Source organism: Centropristis striata, chromosome 22 (genome assembly GCF_030273125.1).
Source record: "Centropristis striata isolate RG_2023a ecotype Rhode Island chromosome 22, C.striata_1.0, whole genome shotgun sequence".
Lineage (NCBI taxonomy): Eukaryota > Metazoa > Chordata > Actinopteri > Perciformes > Serranidae > Centropristis > Centropristis striata.
In genome coordinates this window covers 8,014,884-8,038,388 of record NC_081538.1, presented here as the reverse complement: position 1 = coordinate 8,038,388, position 23,505 = coordinate 8,014,884, and the positions used below count along the sequence as shown (strand labels likewise).

Below are 23,505 nucleotides of genomic sequence, written 5' to 3'. Positions count from 1 at the left end.
CACTGTTAATTAGTGCTGTCAAGAGATTTAAAAAAAATAATAATAATTTGACACCCCTACTGTTAATTACTGTGACCTCCGCAGATGTTTTGGGAATTTCACTGTTTGTTTTCGTCGTATTTGTGCAGGTCCAGCAACCGCAAAAGCCTCGTAATTTTTTTTATCCCTGAAAGTAACTTGTTTCATTGTTCAGCCTTAACTTACAGGTGCATCTCAATGCATTGGAATATCATGGGAAAATCCTTTTCCAATAGTTCAAGTCAAATAACCACCAACCAAGTATTGACTTATATAGATGGACATACTTTTCAGAGGCCAACATTTCCATATTAAACATAATTTTAAAAATTGGTCTTTTTTTGTAATATTGAAATTGTTTAGAGACACTGAATTTTAGGTCTTCATTAAATGTAAGCCATAATCATTATAATTAGAAGAAATTTAATAAATGAAGACATGAAATGTTTCATTCTGTGTGTAATGTATCTATATAATGTGTATTTTCCACTTTTTGAATTGAATTACTGACATAAATAAACTTTTTACTAATGTAATTTGTCCAGTTATATTTTTTGCAGACTTTAGTGGACTTTTCTTCTGAATGCATGTAGCATCTCCAACACCCTGCTCTTTAAAGTATTCCCAGGCTCTACATTTCTCCTTTCCGTCTCTTCATATGTCTGTTTCCTTCCACTCCATCTTCCTTCTTCCCTTCCCTTCTCTTCGTCTTCCTGTAGCAGCGGATTTGTGTGCTGCCAGTATGTGGAAGCTCCATATCAAAACAACCCTCTGCTAATCCAGCTTGCCTTCCTGCCAAACCCTGAGCAGAGAGCCTCTGCAGCTTTCATCCAGCTCCAAATCACTTTCCAGCTCATAATACCAGACCACTCATTCTGACTTTAATTACCCAGCCTTTTTTGCACCTTCTTTTTTTCCCTGTAGAAAGACAGAGAGAGTGAAGGAGATCTATTTGAATCCCTCACAATTTAAATTCCCAATGTTTTTTTAAAAAAATCCCAAAGTTAAAAGTACTTGTTACCATTAACATACTTTTTTATTCCCAAACACTGTAGCTGACTCAGTTTAAGGCTACAAAGACGATATTGGTATCATATGAAACTAGAAGATCCGAAGAAGGTATACATTGATACCAACTATGTCATGATATCTTGTCAGGAAAGGGGTAAATAACGCCTATAAGTTAGGCAAAATTTTAGCAAAGGAAGAACTAGCATTACTATTTTAACCCTTTATTTGGCACTCATTGAAATACTTGAAAAATTAAAAACGTTTGCTTTTGTAACTTTTTGGTGTTACATTTTTATGCAGCAAATCAAGGTCAGTTGAGTTGTTGATATGTTTCTTTGCCCGATAAAGGGTTAAAGGGGTTCCTTTCTCTCTAACCTCCAAAATATCTGAATGATATACCTCTACTGACAGGGCCACTTTATGCTAATCCAATGCAGTTTAAGACAAAAACCAAACAGTTTTTCTCATGTAGTAAAATGTGTTATTTTTGCATCTCAGTCTTGCAATTGTATGCATTGACCCTTGTTGATTCAATAAAACCAAGTTTATTATTGTGTGATGATATTAGACCCCATATTAGCAATTTTTTTTTAAATTGAGGCCATTTTAACCTTGACCTCACTGTATATATAAAATGAGCTTCTGGGACCTCTAGCAGAATCACAACCTCATGAAACTTAACAACCACAAACTAGAGACATAGAGCATTCTGAGGATTGGGTAGATACATCAATCATAATATTTTTCTTATTTTAAAATAAAATAACACTGCATTAATTGGTTCGTATTTCAACCATTATTGCCCATTATTCAACTGTCCAGCCCACAACTCCCCTGTATGTGTTCACTCTCACTCTCACATTACGTTTTCAACTACAGACAGCCGTTTTCGGCAAAGACCTCTGAATAGCCACTGTATACTCAACCATATGCTCAGTAACCAACGGCAACAGACACAGTAAGAGATTAGTGGTGAACATAGTGGAGTGATGGAGTTTAAGAGACAGATATTTCCCTCAGGAGAGAGAGACCAGTGCTAAAGAAGAATCTTGGTGGCCAGAAATACCACTTCAATTAAATGCTAAAGTTACTCTGGAAGTGTACGATGTACAAATAAGCAACTATTTGCTAGCAAGTTCTAAAAAGGTGATGATCAGAGCTGTGTTGACTTGTTTCCAATGCCCCAAAGAGATCAAAAGAAAAGTTTCATCGCACATTTAATTTTGAAAGTCAAAGATTTCTAGTGCTTTATCCAAAAATTTAATTTGACTCTCCTCTGCTGTCTTCTTCTTTTTCCCACCTCCCTGCTGTCTTTTCTTTGAACCCCTCCTCTCAGATTATACCCCCGCCATGCCAGCGCCATGAACAATCTTGGCACTCTAACTCGGGATCTAAAGGAGGCAGAGCGTTACTACAGGATGGCACTGGACACCAACCCTCAGCATAACAGAGCTCTGTTTAACCTGGGAAACCTCCTCAAGTAAGACACACACACACTCAATGACACAAACTGAAAGACTATGGAGATCAGATGAACATAAAGCTTGTCCATCACTCTGTGAAATGTCACAGAAAGTGGCTCAAGTTGCAGATGTACCGAAGCACCTCACAGCGCTGGTCTGCAGGTCTGGAGATAGCCTTCCTCACCTTGACTCTTCTCAATTTCTCGAAGGGGGGGGATTTTAAGAGGAATGAGGAGGGTTCATTTGATGTACTAGGAGAGGAAGAGGAGGACTGTCAGAGAGGTTGGGACTGCCTGTTCTGGACCCTGGTGGGTGGGGAACGAATGAGAAGAATCAAATCTATTGAAAAACAGATTTCATTCATTAGCCCACTCCTGGTCTGCAGAATTAGAGTCCCTACCGCTACAAGTATTACGCCCAGTGATGGTGTTCATCCCTCCCCAGACACCTCGCAAGTTGTTCTGTGTCAGAAGTTCTTCCAGTCGCTTTCAGTAGACATCCTTTCCTCTCCTCATTTCCCCTTTTAGGGCACTTTCACAACCCAAAGCTTAGTTAGTTTCAATCGCACTCTGGTGCAGTTAAATCCTTGTTACACTTCGTTTGGTCGCTTGTGAACGCTCCAGTCGTACTGTGGTGCGAACCAAAACATCCAATCCGAGACCACTTGCAGAGAGGGTCTCTGTTAAAATGTTGGGGTTCTTTTGAAACTGATGGTAGTGACGTACTTCTCCAAAGATACCATAGAAGGCAAATCTACGGTGGCCCTGAGAGCTCACAGCGATGCAACTTAAGAAAACACATGCAAATACACAAAACACAAGCAAATTGAGTAAACATCATCATCAAAAGACCACAACACGATAAGAAAACAAGCTGCAAATAGAACACAACAGAAGTGTTTCTAGAGGACACTTAAAAGTGATGCACACGTCTGGACACACGTGATATTGTCACGTTATTTCAAGACAGTTATAATTTCACATTCTAACGTGAAATTATCACGTTATTTCCTGATAATGATATTTTCATGTTATATTGTGATATATATTGTTAGCCAGCTAGCGTTAGCCCGCTAGCCCGTATCAATCACATTGCAGTTAAACAAATCAAATAAATGAATGATACATGTTTTAGTCTCTCTCTCTCAACGGCACCTAGTTGGTCCTGGTCTTGCTCCGCCGGTTAACATTAGCATGCTATCGATAGGCTGCTAACGTTAGCACGATATGATCGTTATAACGTTATCCCGGTAGATCAGTAGTTTGTGAAATACTGAGAGCAGACTGTCTGGCACCAACAGCCATACCACGTTCAGAGTCACTTAAATCACCTTTCACCCATTCTGGTGCTGGTTTGAACTTCAGCAGCTCTTCTTCACCATGTCTACATGCCTAAATGCATTGCGTTGCTGCCATGTGATTGGCTGATTAGATGTTTGCAATAACAAGCAGGTGAACAGGTGTACTAAACAAAGTGGCCAGTGAGTGTATTTGATAAGTCCACCTTTTTATTCTCATCAGTGATTAAAGTTTTGTCATAAAAATATAGGCAATTGCAAATATCATCCTTCAACTATAAAAATAAATTACCTTGCTGGATGAGCTTGGTGGTAAAATTGTATGTTACGCACATATCATTAATCTTATTTTGTGCACAAAGTAAGACCATTTCCATATATATGTGAATGTGTAATACTATGATGATGATGATGATGGAGTTGATGACAATGATTTTGATGAAAATAGTATGCTATAATGCTGCTACTTATCTTTTTTATGTTGATGATGACGGTGTTAATGACAATTAATGATGATGATGGTGATGATGATGGTGGTGGTAATGAGAATATGATAAAGCTGCTACTTATGATGAATTGTATAATTGTAATGGTTTTAATGCCTAATGATATTAAGAATGATAATGATGATGATATATTGATGACAATTATTATAGTGGTGATGATGTGATGGGATTGATAACTGATGATACTGATAATAATGATGATGATGATGATGATGAGCATACAATAACATTGCTGTTGTTGTTGACACTGTGCATGCTGTGTTCCAGGTCCCAGGGGAAAGAGAAAGAAGCTGAGACACTGCTGAGGGATTCTATACACTTTGGTCCACATTTTGCTGATGCGTACTCCAGTCTCGCATCACTCTATGCTGAGCAGGTGAAACCTCCAAAAAACACAAAAAAAAAACACTGCAACTCTCACAGACAGAGTTACAACACACCTCCCACTCAATATTAAAACTTCCAATTAGGCAATTAGGATAAAAATAAAGGCACCACACCTGAGGGTGCCTCGAGGCATGTTGTTACTCATCTTAAGTTCATAACTTCTGAATCAAATATGCTTTAGCTGCAGATGGTTCATCTCTCTAGAGGTGGAAATAAAACACCATTAGAGAAAGTCCAGCAGGAGGAATGGGTTCCCATTCAGCTGCAAGGCATTTTTATGAAACCTGTTTTTAGGTTCCTTGTGAACCTCAGATGTATACAGTGCATTCAGAAAGTACTCACATCTCTTCACTTTTTCACGTTTTGTTGTGTTTGCAGCCTTATAGTCTAGACGGATTTCAGAAAAAAGACCTTCTATAAGAAATGAGGAGCATTTATGGGTAGAAGTCGGGAACCGGCCCACCTTACATATTTCAAGGGTGCTGAGTCCAAAAAAAATGGTTCCGAAGCGAAATTTTGAGTTTTTGACCTTCTAATTTGTATAGCAAATCGCCACCAAATTGCCCATCTTGCACAGTTGTTGGACCATTTTCCCCTTAGTTTTTTTGTAAGTAGGCAATCAAGATGAGGAAATTAAGTTTCTGGATCTATAGTCTAGGGTCAGAGCAAGGATAAAGTGGAGTGTCAGTGCCTTTTTTATGTATATATATATATATATATATGTATATATATATATATATATATATATATATATATATATATATATATGTATATATATATATATATATATATATATATATATATATATATGCAAAATACCAACTGGAACATTTAAAAGTGATATTGATTGAATATTTATGTCGGCCTTAAAAAATGACACAAATAATACTTAATTTCACCTTAAAAATTGGTATTTTGCATATATATATGTATATATATATACATATATATGTATATATACATATATACATAAAAAGGCACTGAGCCTCCACTATATCCTTGCTCTGACCCCAGACTATAGATCTGGAAACTTAATTTCCTCATCTTTGATTGCTTACTTACAAAAAAACTTGGGGGAAATGGTCCAACGACCAACGGCCGCCATTTTGATATGCAAACGAGAAGGTCAAAAACTCAGAATTTCGCTTGGAAACCATTTTTTTTTATTCAGCACCCTTGAAATAAGTAAAGAAGGCCAGTTCCCGACTTGTACCACATAAATGCTCCTCACTTTCACTTTTTGGACAATTCCGTCTCAACTATTATGCTAAAATCATTTAAATTCTTTTTTTGCCCTCATCAAGCTACACTTAATACACCATAATGACTAAGCTGGAAAATAATTTTAGAAATGTTTGTTAATTTATGAAAGAACCTGAAATATCACATTTACATAAGTATTCAGACGCTTTGCTATGACACTGGAGGTTTAGCTCGGGTGACTTTCATTTCTCTTGATCATCTTTGAGATATTTCTCCACCTGTGCTACATTTATATGGATTGGACATGATTTAAAAGAAGATATTCAATATAAGTCCCACAACAGGGATATTTGGAAAGGAACACAACCATCTATATAATGTTTCCTATACATCAGAAGACTTTGAAAAGATAAACTTACAGAATGGAGGAGAAGCAGCTTTTGGCTGCAGCTGCTCTAGTGCATGCAGTGGTTTGTGTTGAAAAAAACAACAACAAAAAGAAGAGGAAAAGCCGCCACAAAATGCTCCCACACAAGGCTGAAAAAGGGTTTCTGTTTTTCTGACATGAAAAGTTGACTATTTTACAGTAAAAATAGATAATAAATTTAGAAATAAATTCATGATAAACATTTATGTCCTATTTAATTATAATTTGTTTAATTGAATAATTATATTTATCAGCTCTATCAACATTCATGTAGTTAATCATACATTAATCATCAATTATTTATTACTTATTTATGTGTTCATTTGTTTATACATTTTAATTGTGTCTCCTTACTGTTGTCTTTACGAAGAAACAGCGCCCTCAAAATCATATTACATTACTATATTTTTATTTAGGAATGAGCTTACTAGCATTATTGTGATGTTCCTTTTTCCTGTCGAAGTGGTTTTACTATCTATTGGTTGTTGATTGTGTTACGTCACTGCGACTTGCGATCATATCAAACACGTTTGATATCATACACGTTTGATATGATCCAAACCCAAGACTATGAAAAGACTGATATGAAACAGAGCAAATTACTACCTTACACTTAACGATCGAGCTGACGGGAGCGCCGTGACTCCAGTAGAACTCCCAGATTTACTAAAGACTTTCACTTTTTAGTCTGGGACTGTGAAAATATTTTGGTGTAAGCCCAGCATTAGGTATCACAGCTGACAATGCATATCAGAGCAAAAACCAAGCCAGGAGGTCTGGGTTCCAAAAACAAGGTTCCAAAAACATTTCTGCTGCCTTGAAAGTCCCCTAGAGCACAAAGGCCTCCATAATTCGTAAATGGAATAAGTTTGGAACAACCAGGACCCCCCCTAGAGCTGGCCACCCAGTCAAACTGAGCGATCGGGGCAATTAGCCTTGGTAAGAGGTGACCTATAGAACCCTGTGGTCACTGGCTGAGCTCCAGAGATCCTGTGTGTAGATGAGAGAAACATGTTAAGGCTTTCACAGAAGGACTGGACCCAAAAGCAGACAGCAGGTTGAAAAACAAAAGTCATTTTATTTTGTCTCCAAGACAAACAGGAACAGGGTAATAACACAAAAGGTAATCCAGGAAATGAAAGCCGAGGATGAGGAAGCGGGTGGAAGTTGGCAGGTACGGGAACGAGGAACAGGAGCAGAGAAGTCAGGAAGTCACGCCCCTACACACTCACACACACAGGGGGGAAAACGGCAGGAAAGAGCACAGGGCCAACTAGAGGGCCTGTAGCACCCTATAATGTAATAATTTCCTGATAATGTAATAACGCCTGAAAATGTAATAAAATTTGCACTTAACTCGATCGAAAATGTAATAAAACCCAATAATGTTATAACTTCACTAATGATGTAATGAAATACCCTGACTGATATTGTAATAACATTTTTATTACATTTTCAGGAGGGTTTTTTTTTTTTTTCAAAACTGATTATGTAATACTTGACTTGATAACTTGATAATGTAATATATATGTAAATGGTAAATGGACCTGCACTTATATAGCGCTTTTCTAGTCGCTTTGCGACCACTCAAAGCGCTTTACACTACAGACTGCGCTTGTTCATCCTTTCACACACATATTCATGCTGGTGGCAGAGGCTGCCCTAAACGGTGCCACCTGCCACCATTGGGAATTCATTCACACACCTATGAACGCAGCATCGGGAGCAATTTGGGGTTCAGTATCTTGCTCAAGGATACTTCGACATGTAGGCTGCGACGGTCAGGGATCGAACCACCAACCCACTCTACTAACTGAGCCACAGCCCCAGCTGTTCATTTTGGCTGTTCACACTTCAATTATGGAGTGTGAGGATGTAGTTGACGCGTGTCTTAAGCCGAAAAAATTCCACACAAAACCTTTCGTTTGAGTATGACAAACAATAAACTGCAGCAATCCAAAAAATAATAATAATTATGAGCACGGTCAAAAACTAGTGTGCTTTCCTCATCTCCATAATCTAATTAAAACAAAGAACACAATTATGACGTTACACACATCTCAGCCAAATGGCTGAGATGTGTGTTACAAAATGGCTCTAACAAAACATATTGAGGTTTTCTCTCCCTGTTGCTTCATGAATGTACAGTACAATGTATAGTTAAGAAGACTTTAGAGTTGAACACACTCCAGCTTCCTGTGACCCAGTTCATTCCTGTTTTAATCCAGTGTTAATTTAATCTGCATTCTCCAACAGAAACGCTTTGCTGATGCCAATGAAGTATATCTAAAAGGTATAGAGAACTGTCCGGACAGCTCCGACCTCCATAATAACTACGGAGTGTTTCTGGTGGATACGGGTGAGTATAATCTTGCAGCTCACTGGGCTCTCGTACTGCATAGACACACACAAGTTTACCTTATCAAAAGGATGGAAGCACTGGCTATATGTTGAGATAAATCTGGTTTTGTTTTAAGGACTGTGCTGTTTTTTATTGATGAGATGATAAACTACAAGGGGATTTTCCTCATATAATCCTGTATACTGATTTAGCCAATTACCAATAAATTGTCTGGCTTAGTTTACCTAAAGTTTTTAGATTCCATGCAGCCATTGATTTCAGTACTGTTCAGCACAATAAAAACTACACTTGCTACACCATTCTCCTCCCCTTCTGCTATCTTGGCAATTTATTTTGCACGATCAACGTTGTTGTAGCCACGCCGAGTGCCCCCCAAGATGAATGCAAATAGTTGAAATAAATACAAACAATTTTTAATAAAATAAGCTTACTTTTCCGTATATAAAATGTACTCAGGTAAACAGGGCATGCATTTAGATAGCTGAGTCAGCTAGACTATATGTCCATGGGACTTGACTTCATCTTTGCTTGTGTTGTATTAACTTTCAAATGTACGTTGCTTTGGATAAAAGTGTCTGCTGAATGTAGAATTGTAGAATGTGCAAAATGTGTGGCCTGATTAAATGATGCAGCCTAAATGAGTGTGATTGCATAAGCGTCGTTAGGCTGTAATTGTGTTAACCTAGGTTGTTAAAAAACATACTTATTAGGGTGAATGAAAAAAGTACACTGCAAAAAAAGAAAAGTTGGGTGAATTCAAAATTTCAAGGCAACAAACTTCAATAAAATTTTAAGTTGGACAATTAAACTAAATATTTTAAGTTTTGTTGTACTAAGTTATAATTTTACATTGTAATAACTTTTCATCCTTACTTCTGCTAACTTCTGATATGTGCTGAAGTGGCACGATTGTAAAGCCGCTATGAAATGTCAGCTAATGTTGCGACCACAATTTTTTTGTTAGCATTGACATGCTAATGGCTACTCTTGTAGCTGTAACAAGCAGCGCCGCTAGCAGCAGTTAGCCGCTAGCAGCAGTTAGCCACTAGCACCAGTTAGCCGGTTAGCTGGTTTAGACTCGGCCTGCCCTTGATGACACCCTAGGCTAAGTCCTTAGCCTCTTGGTGTTACAGCTTCCGGTTGGCGCCTGTGAAGGAATACAACTAGGCACATTTCTTCTTATTTAACTTCTCTTGCCCTTCTCTGACTGTACCTTGTGTTTCTCAGTGCTTTACTCCCTCCGAGCCCATAACCTTGAAAATATCTACAAATGTGTCTTCTGCTCCATGAATGATCTTATATCTGCTTTCCTTGCAAAAAAGTGTTATCTATCGTGTGTGTGCTCTGTTATGTTCAATTTGTGTTTTATGCTCTGTTAAATACATTTTTAAGGAGCATTTACTAATGGTCATAATGCAGATAATTGCTAAATTGTATTAATCTCTAACAGATTGTTTGTGATTTGTGACTCTCAGTGACTTAGGTACTTTGTGAAATACCAAAAAGAATTGTCCTAGAATCAGGACCAATACACTCATTATTTATTTTTTTAGTCACTCCTAAATCAGCAAGTTAGGAGCTACTCTCAGCCTTAAGATGTTTATGAATACAGCCCCAGATCAACTTTTTTGTGAGGTGTCAGCTTAAGAAAGATGTATTTGTGTGTCAGGTGCAATGTACTGAATCTGTGCTGTTGGTCCAAGCAAATCTAATGATTGGATGATGAAAAGTTATGCACCTTACCTTGTGAAAGTAGCTGTATGTGTAATTCAGAGCATCTGGATTGCACGCAGCTCTCAACATACGCCAGCTATGCTCACGGTGCTCCCGCCAGCATAAACAGCCCTAAAAACAGCAACAATGGGGATGGAGCTAATAGTGTAACCTGCTGGGGGAACCAGTGGGCTGCCATTATTCATCATCTCACAGATAAATTGGCAGACAATGGAGGAATAACATCTGATGGGTGTTATGTGATTATTCTGTAGCATCAGATATAAAGGTATCTACTGAATGAGCAAAGGGGCAGAAATAATAAATAAAAAGAACACAAAAGATAATAACACAAAGTTCTTTTGTTGGCAAAATCATCAGATTGGCAGCAGGTTGATGTACAAAAAACAGATGTGGCTCCATCCCAGCATCCCTGGGATCCATTGTATGGTGTAGTTTAACACAACTTGACCCACTTGGAACCATTTTTGTGTTGTAAAAGCGCCCTGAGAGAGCCTCCCACCTTGTACCATTAGATAGATACTGTAAACAGCATATACAGTAGGAAATGGAACAGGGCTAGGTGGATTACATATGTGACGAGGGACTCTGATAGCTGAAACTAAATTTGCATCAAAATATTCCATTCTGTGAATAACAATTCTCATGTGCACCATTCAGTGTAACTGACAACTAATGTGTTTTCAGACATGAAAACAAATACTGAATGTTTTGATTCTGTTCTAATTATGTAGAATATAAATGAGCAGCAGGTTTTACCTTTGAAAATTTGTATCACATTCATTTAATACATATTTCTTTCATCTTTCCTTCCAATTTTTTTTCATGTTCTTGCTCTATCCTTCTTCTACTCCTTCTTCCTAATGTATGGTCATTACTTTCTTCTGCATTCTTTCTTAATTCCTGCCTTATAACTTCCTCAATCATTCCTTTCTTCCATACTCCCACTTCCTTTCCTTCCTCTGTGCAGGAGAGGGTGAGCGAGCAGCCGCTCACTACCAGCAAGCTGTTAGACTCAAACCAGCACATTACGTTGCCATGGTGAACCTGGGTCGCCTCCTCCGATCATCCAATGAGAACACGGAAGCTGAGTCTTGGTACAAGAGGTGAGTAAAGTAATATATTTTAGTAGGCTCATATTTTACTCAGGGAGGCCTGGAGCAAATATAATTTATTTACTCTCTTTATTCAGCATTGCAGTTGTTTCTGTTGACATTGTCAGTTTTATTCAGCACATACAGTCATGGAAAAATGATTTGACCACCCTTGTTTTCTTCATTTTCTTGTTCATTTTAATACCTGGTACAACTAAAGGTACATTTGTTTGGACAAATATAATGATAACAACAAAAACAGCTCATAAGAGTTTAATAAAAGAGCTGACATCTAGACATTTTCCAAGCCAGCTCTTTGGAAAAGCATTTATAGAGCAAGAGAAGACAGAGTAGCAGGATGGGGGGTTAATGTGGGACAGGATCTTACTTCATGTTATTCAAAAGCTGTATTTACCTTGTCAAACATCTCTTGGCAGCGATGCTATTTTTTTTTCTATACATGACTAGCATGACACTACTATCTTGGAATGGGTATTAAGTGTTATGGGCCCCCTACAGAGAAGTAAAGTAGAGGTGGCCTTTTTTCAATAGGTGTCTTCAAAAAGCAGAATAAATTCTACCATGTAATTTTCTTCAAACACATGAAAGAATAGAGGTGTAGTAATCTTTGCAAAACGTTCCTTTCAATATACTACTCTTGAATCTGGGAGAGATTATGGACGACAGGTTGCTTACTTAAAAACAGAAGTAAATGGAGCCGAAATAGCTTTTCTGTCTATGCATACATCAAAAATATTTGAAACTGAATTCTAAAACTACTTACAATACTTGAATTATCAGAGTTTTCTCTGATAATAAACTTAAGATTTTGAATTGCTCCCCATTTCTCTCTTAGATCACACAGCTGTAATAGGTAAAATAATTATTCTTTCTACTCCAAAACAGAACGATACCTTATTAAAAGAAATGAAATAACAATAAGATCAATTTCTTACAATTAACCATCAGTTAATGATCCTGGTACCCCGTGTGAGGCGCTGGAGGGATGCATCAGTGATAAAACAGTTGGATTTGCTTCAAATTTAAATAAATCAAGATAGCAGCACATCCAGAAATGAGAAAAAGACATCTCAGAACTAAAAACCTGATGGCCCTGAACGCTACATTGTAGCTGAAGAGGGAGTTACTCAACAAAGACCTCAATCATTCACTCACACAGAGCAGACTTCCTCATACATAGAGCAAAGCAAAATTATTATTTCAAAAGAGCCCAGCCGAGCCACCTGCTTGCACTGAAATCGAAAACTATGAAAGACTAGCAAATATCACTTCTATTTAATCCATCACTGGTGAATTGTGTACAGATCCAATATATATCAGTAATAACTTAGCTGCATTCTACTCCTCTCTATATACATCAGAGATAAGTTATGAAACTCAATATTGTTTGAGCCTTTTGAACCCACTGCAGCTTCCACTGCTTTCCCAGATAATCGCACCAATCTTGATGCTTCTTTATCTTCATTTGATCTCTATAAAGCTCTTCCCTCAATGAATAAAGGCAAGTCACCAGGCCTAGATGGCTTTTTATTTAGCCTTCTGGCCCCAAGTAGGACCTTACTTGTTAGATATGATTCACCCTGCAATTTCAAAGGATTCGTCCTCCAAGAACTCTAACAGGGCCATTATTTTTCTACTCCTACAAAAGGATCCACAGGACTGCTGAAATTATCGACCAATATCATTACTAAATTCAGCCGTATTAGGCTATACGACAAAGCTCTAGCCTTCTGCTTGGAACCATTTATGAATTTAGTTCATGAGGATCAAGCAGGTTTTATCAAACACTGTTGTTTAAGTGTCAGTCTGGGTTTCAGAACTGTTACACCCCATCTAATTATAATCTACACATTTTAATGTTTTGTCAGCGTACTTAAAACTTTAAACACTTTATGGAAAGCCTTCCTGACCTTTGACCTTTCCTACAGGGCACTGAAGGTAACAAGGAAGGTGGACATCCTGACTCCGCTTGGAGCTCTGTACTATAACACAGGCCGCTATGAGGAGGCGCTTCAGGTGTACAAAGAGGCTGCCAACCTGCAGCCAGACAGCACCGACATCTGGCTGGCTCTGGTAAACACACACACACACACACACACACATATGAGGGGCATTTAATGCCAGCGAACTATACTGAAACGCGTGTACAGCGCCTATGCGATGACATCAAACCTCTAACGTCGCTCAGACGCTGCACATCCGTTGTTGCACATACGCCTACATGACGCCTGCGTGACGGGTGAACTACGCCACAAATACGTGACATGAAGACCAGCGTGACTTAAGTACAATTCCACATGACCGTACAGACAGACGCTGTGTGGTGTTTGTGGAAATCAAATAGCGAGGGCTCATTCGTGCCCGTCTATGTGCATGCTTATTTACTTTATGATGACAAATTTTGAGTTCAACAGCTGCTTTGTTGACATGCCCGTTAACGCATATAACGATTGTACGCCTATAACAGTATATCAGGGACTGTACCATTGCTCACCCATCACCCCTTCATAATTTGGTGTACTCGCTATATATGTGCCTTTATGCATGCATATTCATCTCTCTCATCTGTCTTTATGCAGGCGAAGGCGACGCGGTTAAGGCATTTTAATGTAGTTCACACACACACACACACACACACACACACACACACACACACTATAATTATGTCATGTAATGTCAAGGAATATGTGTGTGTCAACCATTTTGCCAAAACCTAAAGACTCTCCCTCCCTCCCTCTCTCTCTCTCTCTCTCTCTCTCTCTCTCTCTCTCACACACACACACACACACACCACACACATGCTTTTCTTGCCCAGGCTCAGGTTTTAGCCATGGCTGGGCGTTCCAAAGAGGCAGAGAAGATGACCCTGGACATCATATCCAGAGAACGCAGCTGTATTGAATGTTACAGGCTCCTTTCTGCCATTTACAGCAAGCGCGGAAACTACACAGAGGTATGTATGTGGAACTAAAAATTTGTGTTGCTCAGAGGTTCAGGTAGATATAGCCTGAATCACTGGATGTAGACTGTGGGTGTAAGCCGGCCGTTGGTTACGTCTCTCCTCCCTTTCCACTTTCGCCACTATCTAGTTCACCATCTACTTCTCATGCACTGACACAGCGCTGTAGGATAGCTCTGGAATAATAAACTCCAAGCAGGAGATGCTTTCTGCTCCAACAGTTACCGTGGAAACCGATCACCTCTGCTGTGCATCAGACCAGTCATTTGTATGTGAGCATCTGCCACTTATTATCCCAACCATCACTATCGTCAGCACTGAGCTTGTCAGTTTTCACTTTCCCAGTTTTCACCCAGTTTCACAATTAATGCACTTTACGCACAGATATGAGGTATCTGATCATAAATGGAATTACAATCATACTTTCCTAGATTATTCCTTTAAATTTGCTCGCTAGTCTCCATCTCAATCTTTGCAATAGTTGTAGACTAACAGTAGGGGGGGGAGGCTGATGCCTTGCCTCTGCAGCCCTCATTAACATGGATTAAATAATACAAATTAAACTCACCAGTTATCTTCACTTTCTCAGAGAGACAGGAATACACAATCGACACACACCCACATACGTAACATGTCAGCGTTCATTTATGTGTATGTGTGTGTGTCCATGTCAGGCATTGGATGCTCTGGACAGGGCCCTGCAGCATTGTCCCAGTGATCTGTCAGTGAGAGCAGAGCTGTATTTCTCCAAAGGAAACCAGCTGAGGGAGATGAACCAGTTGGACCAAGCCTTTGAGGTACTGCTCTCTGTTATTCCTCATCATGATATTGCATCCATTGGGTAAAAATGGCACAGGAGCCATGCAGTCCATTTATTCCAAGTATTTCTCTATCCGTTTGAACATTGGGATCATTGATATAAGTATTTGAATAAAATTGGTAACTTATTAAATATTGTTTTCTATTATATTGGTGTGGTGTTCCAGTGTTTATTCCAGGATTCGTGACAATTGCTCTACGGTGGCACTGAGAGCTGCAGCAGCTTAAGAAAACACATGCAAATGCACAAAACACAAGCAAATTGAGGAAACATCTTCATCAATGTGACAACACAAGCGCAGCATTTAGAAAACACGCTGCAAAGACAACTACTGGAAGTTGTGGCTGCAGAGAGGCCACTCCAGCATACTTTGCTGATCCTGCTGTCCCCACAGCCTGACTCTGGATAACCCTGCTATTATGAACTATGATGCTGAACAGTCATTTTTGTTCTCTCCCACTAGAGCTACAAGCTGGCTGTTGAACTGAAACCTGACCAGTCCCAGGCCTGGATGAACATGGGAGGAATACAGCACATTAAGGTAGCAATCATGAATTAATTTCTAAAGTCAAAACTCACCAACACAAAAGACAAAACCAAGCCAACATACTTGGCATCCTCAGGTGGAAAAATGATTATGGAACATTTTGCACATTAAACTCTACATAGCGCATTGAACATTAAAGCTGACAACATGCCCATCCAAAGAACATCCATGTTTTCCACCAATACCATACTGCATTACTGTGGCTTGGATGTGAGAAAACTTATTGTTGTTCTTGGTCATGATTAATCGCTTTTTAATCACTATTTGCTTGTTCAACTCTGTCTCCTTGTCACATTAAGAAGAATGTGACACCGTTTGAAACATGACACAATAACCTCTGTTTGACAGATCCGGTAAAGATGTATTTTTTTAGAAATCAATAACATGATTTTAACTGTAGAAATATTTTTAGTTTAACCATGTATGCAATTAGTAAACTCAATCATATATGGACCTGTATATATTTAGTAAGGATTGACAAATAACTGAGTCATTGTAGCCACATACTCAAACAACTGTTAGGCTCTTGGAAGCAATCTAGCATTATTTGAGCTCCTTATTCTCTGTGACACCAGCATTATCAGGAGATGCTTTAACATGTTTTCCATGAATTTCTTCCCCCTGTGGCATTCATGCACAGTAATGCAGACCTTAAGGTCAGAGGTCACAGTTCTTCCTTTTACAGACTTGCCCAATTTATGATAATCCCATGCAGTTTGGGAAACTATGCAGTACATATGTGGCATAAATTGTGTTTGACCTTAGAGCTGAGACTCTTTAGGATTCAATAAGCCAATCTATATTTATGTATGACAATGTTGGTCATAGCAGCATCTCTGTGAGTACAGTGAGAACATTTTTTATGTAAAATATTTAATGACCTGTATAAAATGTATAAAATAGCCTTTTATGACCTTTAGGATAGTCACAGCCTCATGAAACATATTAACCACAAACAAGAGGGCATTTGGAGGATGAATGAAACATAACCCAGTATGGAAATAGCCTCCCTTTAATAACATACAGTGTCGTGTGTGTGTGTGTGTGTCTGTGTGTGTGTGTGTGTGTAGGGAGACTATGCAGCAGCCAGGGTGTACTACCAGCGAGCTCTGCTTCTGAGTCCTGGCTCCAAACTTCTGAAAGAAAACCTTGCCAAGCTGGACCGGCTGGAGCGCAGACTGACAGGGGGAGCGTAGACCACGAGGGTTCCCCAGACACTCTACCATCCTGGCCACAGAGCAGGGGAGCAGGCCATAGCCTTGACCACTCAAGCCCACATAGCAGCTACCAGCCTGCTGGATAAAATGGACCTGACCTTCTTGCTAAGACAAGCTGTCTTGGTGAGAGCAGAGGAGGGAGGGAACTTGTCAGGTCTGCAGCATGTTCTGAGGTGGACCGGGTGTGTTGGAATAAAGAGACTGGTCAAGCCACAGTCCAGAAGCCTTTCCTCTGGTAAGCAGAAGGGAACGGCTTGTTGAAAACCCCTGGCAGCTCCATGTGTTGCCCTGTCTCCATCCACTTTACTTCATGCACATCAGCATTGGACATTTGTGTTTCATTGATTTATTATTTAGGTTTATGTGAAGTAATTTCCTTTATGGCACTTAATCACAGATTGTAATTCAGTCCTTTGTGAGAATTTTTCATGTCTTTACATTAGTGCAGTGAAAGTGTGTGGTAAAATGTGAACATTATAGAGGGAATGAGCATGGTAACCGTATGCGTTACAAAATAATCTAAACTCAAAGTTCCACTTTCTTGCTTTCAAAACTTTCAGCCGGTCTCTTTTACAGCAAACGGAGCAAACGGAGCTTGCTCAGATGTCATCAGGTGACCTGACTCACACCCAGTCACACATTTACGAATAAACAGTGGTCACGTGATGAAATCATTGGTAAGCATCGACCACTAACGCCGGGTTAACACTGGCCGATTAAGCACAAGAGGCACTGATGTGTCAATTCTTGCGTGATGGTAGGCTAGCTGTTCATAACAGAAGCGCATTTTTCTGCACTAGTCAACAGGCAGATCTGCTCCTCTGCTCTTTTCTGATCACACTGAGATTACCTTTATCTTTTCCTGGAGCAGAAAAAGTGTTGGCAGGCACAGGTGCATACTTGTCAGAAACAGAGGAGATATATGAAATCCTAAAAGATTATTCATAGGAGATTATTAGTGTGTTTTCTAGAAATATTACCTTGTGAAAGGTGGAGAAAATAGGCCAGACTCTGAATCAATTGCAACAGATTACGATCCAGCAGCAGAACTCTGCTCCGATATGCATCCATTGCGAACAGGCTGGTTAACATCATCCATCAGGAGTCCATGGACTGCCACAAAAAAATAGAGAATGACATTGTTTTGCAGGTCACAAGCAGGGCTGGGGAAGCTGCTTTGAAGTTTGGAAGTGACAAAGCTACAACAATGCTACATTTTTCTTAAAGGTCCTAAATGAATGAACAGGTCACTGCTCTCTCTGCTCCGTACTGTCAGAGCAGCCCTGTTGTTGATTCTCTCCACAATCTGAAGAATGAAGATGAACTGCGTGCAGAATCTGTAGAGGTGTTCAAGCATCATTTCTTATCTTTAACTTTTAAATCCTAAAGTTCATAGTTCATGAGTTTAAATGATTCATAGTATGTGAATCAAAGTCCCTGTGACTCTGTCGGCTCGTTGAACTAGAGAACCATGCCTTCATCTCCCAGTTGTCGAGTCATGTTACATAATGGTGCTTCTTTTACCTCACAAGTGATCTTACTAACACCCACTTGCAGCCAGCTCATTACCAGACAATGGCAAAGTCAAAAGTTGTCCTTTTGGCAAGTGCTGCATTTTTTAAATTAATGTTTTTTTAATTAATACAGCTGATATAATTTGCAGCTGGCAACATTTGACATTTAAACCAGCAAAAGCCAACTAAAGCAGAATTCTTCATGTCTGTAATGACGTGAGGTATCATCTGTTGTCTGACTGTTGGTCTGCACTGCCACGTGCTGAGACCTGAGCCAAGTCCATCTCTCACAAAGATATGATTGAAAGCTCTGGGAAGCTAGTAAGTGGACCTTTTAGTTAAGATTATTGTGTTTCACATGAAGGGAATGCTTTGGCACGGTATATCAGTGAAAAGAGTATAACAAAAAGCAAAATCTGTAAAGATCTCAGATTAAATGAGGAATGTAATGAGATTCACAACAGCTGCTTTCTCTTTAAACATAAACTATGTTTGACCTCCGTTTCCAGAACTTTCTACAGTGTAAGACCTGATGTTACAAGCCTTCTGCAAGTATAATAAGCTAGTGTCTTCTCCTGTGTGAGGAGTTAAAACTTGTGACTTCATGCATACCATAACCTCTGAAGATTGCTGTTTGGTTGCTTATTGTGATTATGTTGACAGTGATGTTGATTGTAAAATGAATTTTGTTGTGGAATGACAATGGGATGAAAATGAAGTGACTAGTGCAATGAGTGACTTGCACACATAAAATAAAGTATATGTTTTATTAAATGCTGTTTTGACTGATTACTATTACTATGTATAAGCAAAAAAAGTCCACTGGACTCAACTTTGTTCCTTTTGGAGCAGGTTTTTCTCCATATACCTTTAAAATACCATTTGACATGTTTGATGCATCGGTAGGAGTCAGAATCCCCCTCTTGGGCTTTTTCATCAGTACACTGCAAAAAAAGAAAAGTTGGGTGAACTCAAAATTTCAAGGCAACAAACTTCGATAAAATTTTAAGTTGGACAATTAAACTAAATATTTTAAGTTTTATTTTACAGTTTGCTCAACTCTGAATTTCTCTGGCACGATTGTAATGCCGCTATGAATGTTCGCTAATGTTGTGACCACAATTTTGAGTTAGCATTGATACGCTAATGGCTACTCTTGTAGCTGTAACAAGCAGCACCGCTGGCATCAGTTAGCCGCTAGCTTTCGCTAATGACCAAATTTCACAACAAAGAAATAAGAGTTAGCAGAACTATTTTCCCTTGTTGTGAACCCCAACTTAAAGATATAAGTAACAACAACTCACAAACTTGTTTTTGAGCACACAACTGGCTTCCTTTGTTGTGCTAACTTACATTATTGACCTAAATGTCAGTAATTTATATTTCCAAGTTTTACCAAATTAAATCACTGTTTTAGGCCAAAAAATACAAGTTGGCTTTTTTGCAGTGTAGTTCCACTTCCCCTCAGCTCGCATTATCACGTAAGAGCATATGTTGACACTTGCAGACCAGAGTGAGAGTAGGGGGGAGGAACGGGTGATTTAAAATAAACACCCCTGTCACTGTACACTTTCAGCCAAAACTTGTAGACTAATTTCAATAAGGGGATGGGGCCTTTAGCGGATGATTGCAATACGTCTGCACTTTGTCATTAGCTCCATTACTTTCCCATTTGTTTGTGCCAGTTTCTGGTCTGTATCATGATGACATATTGGTACAGGTTCATGTATATGTTGTAAAACACTAATGTTTCTACAGAAGAAGATTGGGAGGAAATAATAAAAGGAGGAAAGAAATTTGTATTCTTTAGTATTTGACATTATTTTTCTTCAGGTGACCTTATGTTGAGTTAAATAAATACTTAATTTGACTGAAAGAATGTTTGACTCTCTCCTTTGTTGCAAACGTTGAGCAAAGTTTGTAGCAAATTGGAGCTTGTTTATCTCAGAATCCTGGTAATGCATTTGCTTTGTGTTAGTGCTATTCAGGCTTAGAGGTTGTGTATTTTATTTTGCTTTCTCAGGAATTGTCTACTTTTGTGAATACAAAGACAGCAGTTCTTACTATTGTTTGTGTATTTTGTAGCTGTAGCAAAAAAACAAGCACTAGTGTTAGGGCCACGTCAGAGTAGATTGGGGTCAGTTTTGCCACATCAGTAAGTTTTGTTAAACTGCCTGAGGAGCAGTGTTTTCTCCAGCATATTGGGTTGCCCCTGATCTGGTGTCATAAAGCTTAATCAGTGGAACTACTGTACTTTTGTGATAGGTATCAGAACAACTTCTCGTTGTTTTAGTTTGTTATTTGTGCGCATTTTTACGGCTCCAGCATTTTTCTATGGGTACACCTCTGGGACTGTAGGTAGGCCACTATAATAATGGTTGCCTGGCCAAGTCTTTGGTTTCTGTGTTTAAATATCCCACCAATGCTATTGCATGAAAACCAGACTGAGTCAGACAGGTAGACTCCCTGTTCCCAGGGGTGAGGATGTTTTGCATGGTTCCTGTTACACTGTGGTAGGGCTGGGCGATATGGACCAAAAGTCATATCCCAATATATTTAGGCTGAATATCGATATACAATATATATTCCGATATTTTTATCATAAAGTGAGAGCAAATGTTCAGTCAAAGTCAAATATGACATCTCACAAGTAGTTTTATTGAAACCGTTTAATTAAGTGAACATAAATACTGTATAACAACAGGAGTATCTTTTTTTCAAATCAAAGCTCTGATATAAAGTGCACATTTAAATGAAAAAATATCTTAAATAAAAGCAGCCTATGAAATAAAATAGGACAATCTTTTTCTGAAATAAATATATTTATATGAGAAAAGAATAAGGAACATTATAAAATAACTGAATATGACAAACCCTAGTAAGGTCAGCATTTATTTATAAAGAAAGACAAATTTTTAAAACTATATCGATATATCTGATATGGTCAAAATCCATATCACAATTAAAAATATATCAATATATCTTTTACATCGATATATCGCCCAGCCCTAGTCTGTGGGTAATGTTAGGATAAGCACTCGCCTTCACTGGTAGGTTAGCCTAGGGTTTTGGGGTTACCTCAGGTTCATGACAACACTTTTCAGTAGTTGTTTCTCAAATACTGAGTTAGTGGGTCATTGTAGGTTGTGTTAGGGATTAATACAAATTCGGCAATATCTGCATTATAACCTTTAGTAAATGCTGCTTAAAAATGTATTTAGCAAAGCATAAAACCCAGGTTGAATATAACAAGAGCACACACATAGTGAACACTTTTTGCACATTCTCAAGGGAAAGCAGATATAAGACACAGGCTCATTCATGAAGAAGACAAATTTGTAAAGATATTTTCAAGGTTACCTGCACCAACCTGGTGCAGGTAGCTCTCCAAAGTTTTTCTCTGGCTGATCGAGATTGGTTCTTTTCACTCGTTGGAGATTGGTATCCGAAGTTCAGGGAATTGTGTGAGCTGGTTTTGTTTGAACAGTTCAAAGAAACCCTTCCTGAGCTACCTATTTGAGTGAGAGAAAGGTTAAAACCTTGCCTGAAGCTGCTGTCATGGCTGACAAGTATGTCTTGACTCATAAGCTCCGTGGTGACTGTACGCAGGGATAGTGCTGTTAGATGATGTGGTGTTTGTTTCTTCAGCCATTCAACCTTGACATTCTACATTAAAGTACTTACATGCTGACTTTATTCATTTATTTATTTTAAACTGTTCCTCTCTTTCTCCTCTTAATCTGTTTTCTAGGTACCAAAGTTGCTGAGTTGGTGTGGATGGAGTGAGTAGTGTAAAGTTTGGTCTTAGGTTTTCTATTGACAAACCTCATGATGACAAATGGTTTGCTGCTGGCCTTTCTTTTATGCTACCTATACATCAGAAGACTTTGAAAAGATTTGAAAAAGACTCCCGGAAAACTCTAGGCTCACACCTGCTCACATCTAAAGACAAGTGTTTAGAGTTTTTAGTCCCAGCCTGGTCTCAGACTGAGATTTTAGATATTCTGTGAATCTTGCAGGGTAACTATTTACAAGACTACAACTAGATTATTTTAGCATTTTTTTCCCATCATGCTCCTAGTAAAAACTTGGGGAAAAAAACAAAATGGAGGAGAAGCAGCTTTTGGCTACAGTTGCTCTAGTGTGTGCAGTGGTTTGTGTTGAAAAAAAAAAAAAAACAACTAAAAGAAGAGGAGAAGACGCCACAAAATGCACCCTCACAAAGGTGAAAAGGGGCTGTTTTTCTGACATGAAAAGTTGACTATTTTACATTAAAATAGATAAAAGGAAGAATAAAGGAAAGGAAAATTTAGAAAAAAATCCAGCTTGTGGCCTTAAAAATATGACATCACTATATTTTTATTTAGGACTGAGCTTACTAGCATTGTTGTGATGTTACTTTTTTCTGCTGAAGGCGTTTTACTGCCCAGTCTTGAACTGGGGACCTTTCCCCCGCTCATCTATTGGTTGTTGATTGTGTTACGTCACTGCGACTTGAGATAATATCAAACAGGTTTGATATGATACTACCTTAAACTTAATGATCGAGATGACGGGAGCGCACTGTGAAGGCAAGGCAAGGCAAGTTTATTTGTATAGCACAATTCAACACAAGGTAATTCAAAGTGCTTTACATACACATTAAAAACAGCAAGACACAATTGAAAACAGTAAAACGGTCAAATAAAACAGGGAAATAGAAATAAAAATACAAATAAGATCAAATAAGATACAGCAGGATAAGAAAATAGATAAAATAATAAAAAGCACAAGTCAAACACTGCGTAGTTAAAAAGTAAGGGCAGTAGAGTACAGCAGATAAGTGTTAAAGTTAAGAGTACGTTGCAGTTAACAATAGTGTTTTTAGTCCTGATTTAAAGGACTCCTTTGTGATTCCAGTAAAACTCCTAGATTTACTAAAGACT

General features: G+C 38.6%; 1 protein-coding gene across 1 annotated transcript in view; it reads left to right on the top strand.

Annotated features, from left to right (window-relative positions):
* The window catches only part of tmtc1 (transmembrane O-mannosyltransferase targeting cadherins 1), an 81,525-nt gene extending 61,698 nt beyond the window's left edge, over positions 1-19,827 (top strand). Inside the window, exons 11-19 of the mRNA XM_059325769.1 lie at positions 2,366-2,509; positions 4,563-4,671; positions 8,569-8,671; positions 11,379-11,514; positions 13,452-13,596; positions 14,339-14,476; positions 15,157-15,279; positions 15,766-15,843; positions 16,920-19,827. Coding sequence (XP_059181752.1) covers positions 2,366-2,509; positions 4,563-4,671; positions 8,569-8,671; positions 11,379-11,514; positions 13,452-13,596; positions 14,339-14,476; positions 15,157-15,279; positions 15,766-15,843; positions 16,920-17,045 — 1,102 coding nt within the window. The 3' untranslated portion in view covers positions 17,046-19,827. The remainder of the gene's footprint in view (positions 1-2,365; positions 2,510-4,562; positions 4,672-8,568; positions 8,672-11,378; positions 11,515-13,451; positions 13,597-14,338; positions 14,477-15,156; positions 15,280-15,765; positions 15,844-16,919) is intronic.
* The last annotated feature ends 3,678 nt before the right edge of the window (positions 19,828-23,505 follow it).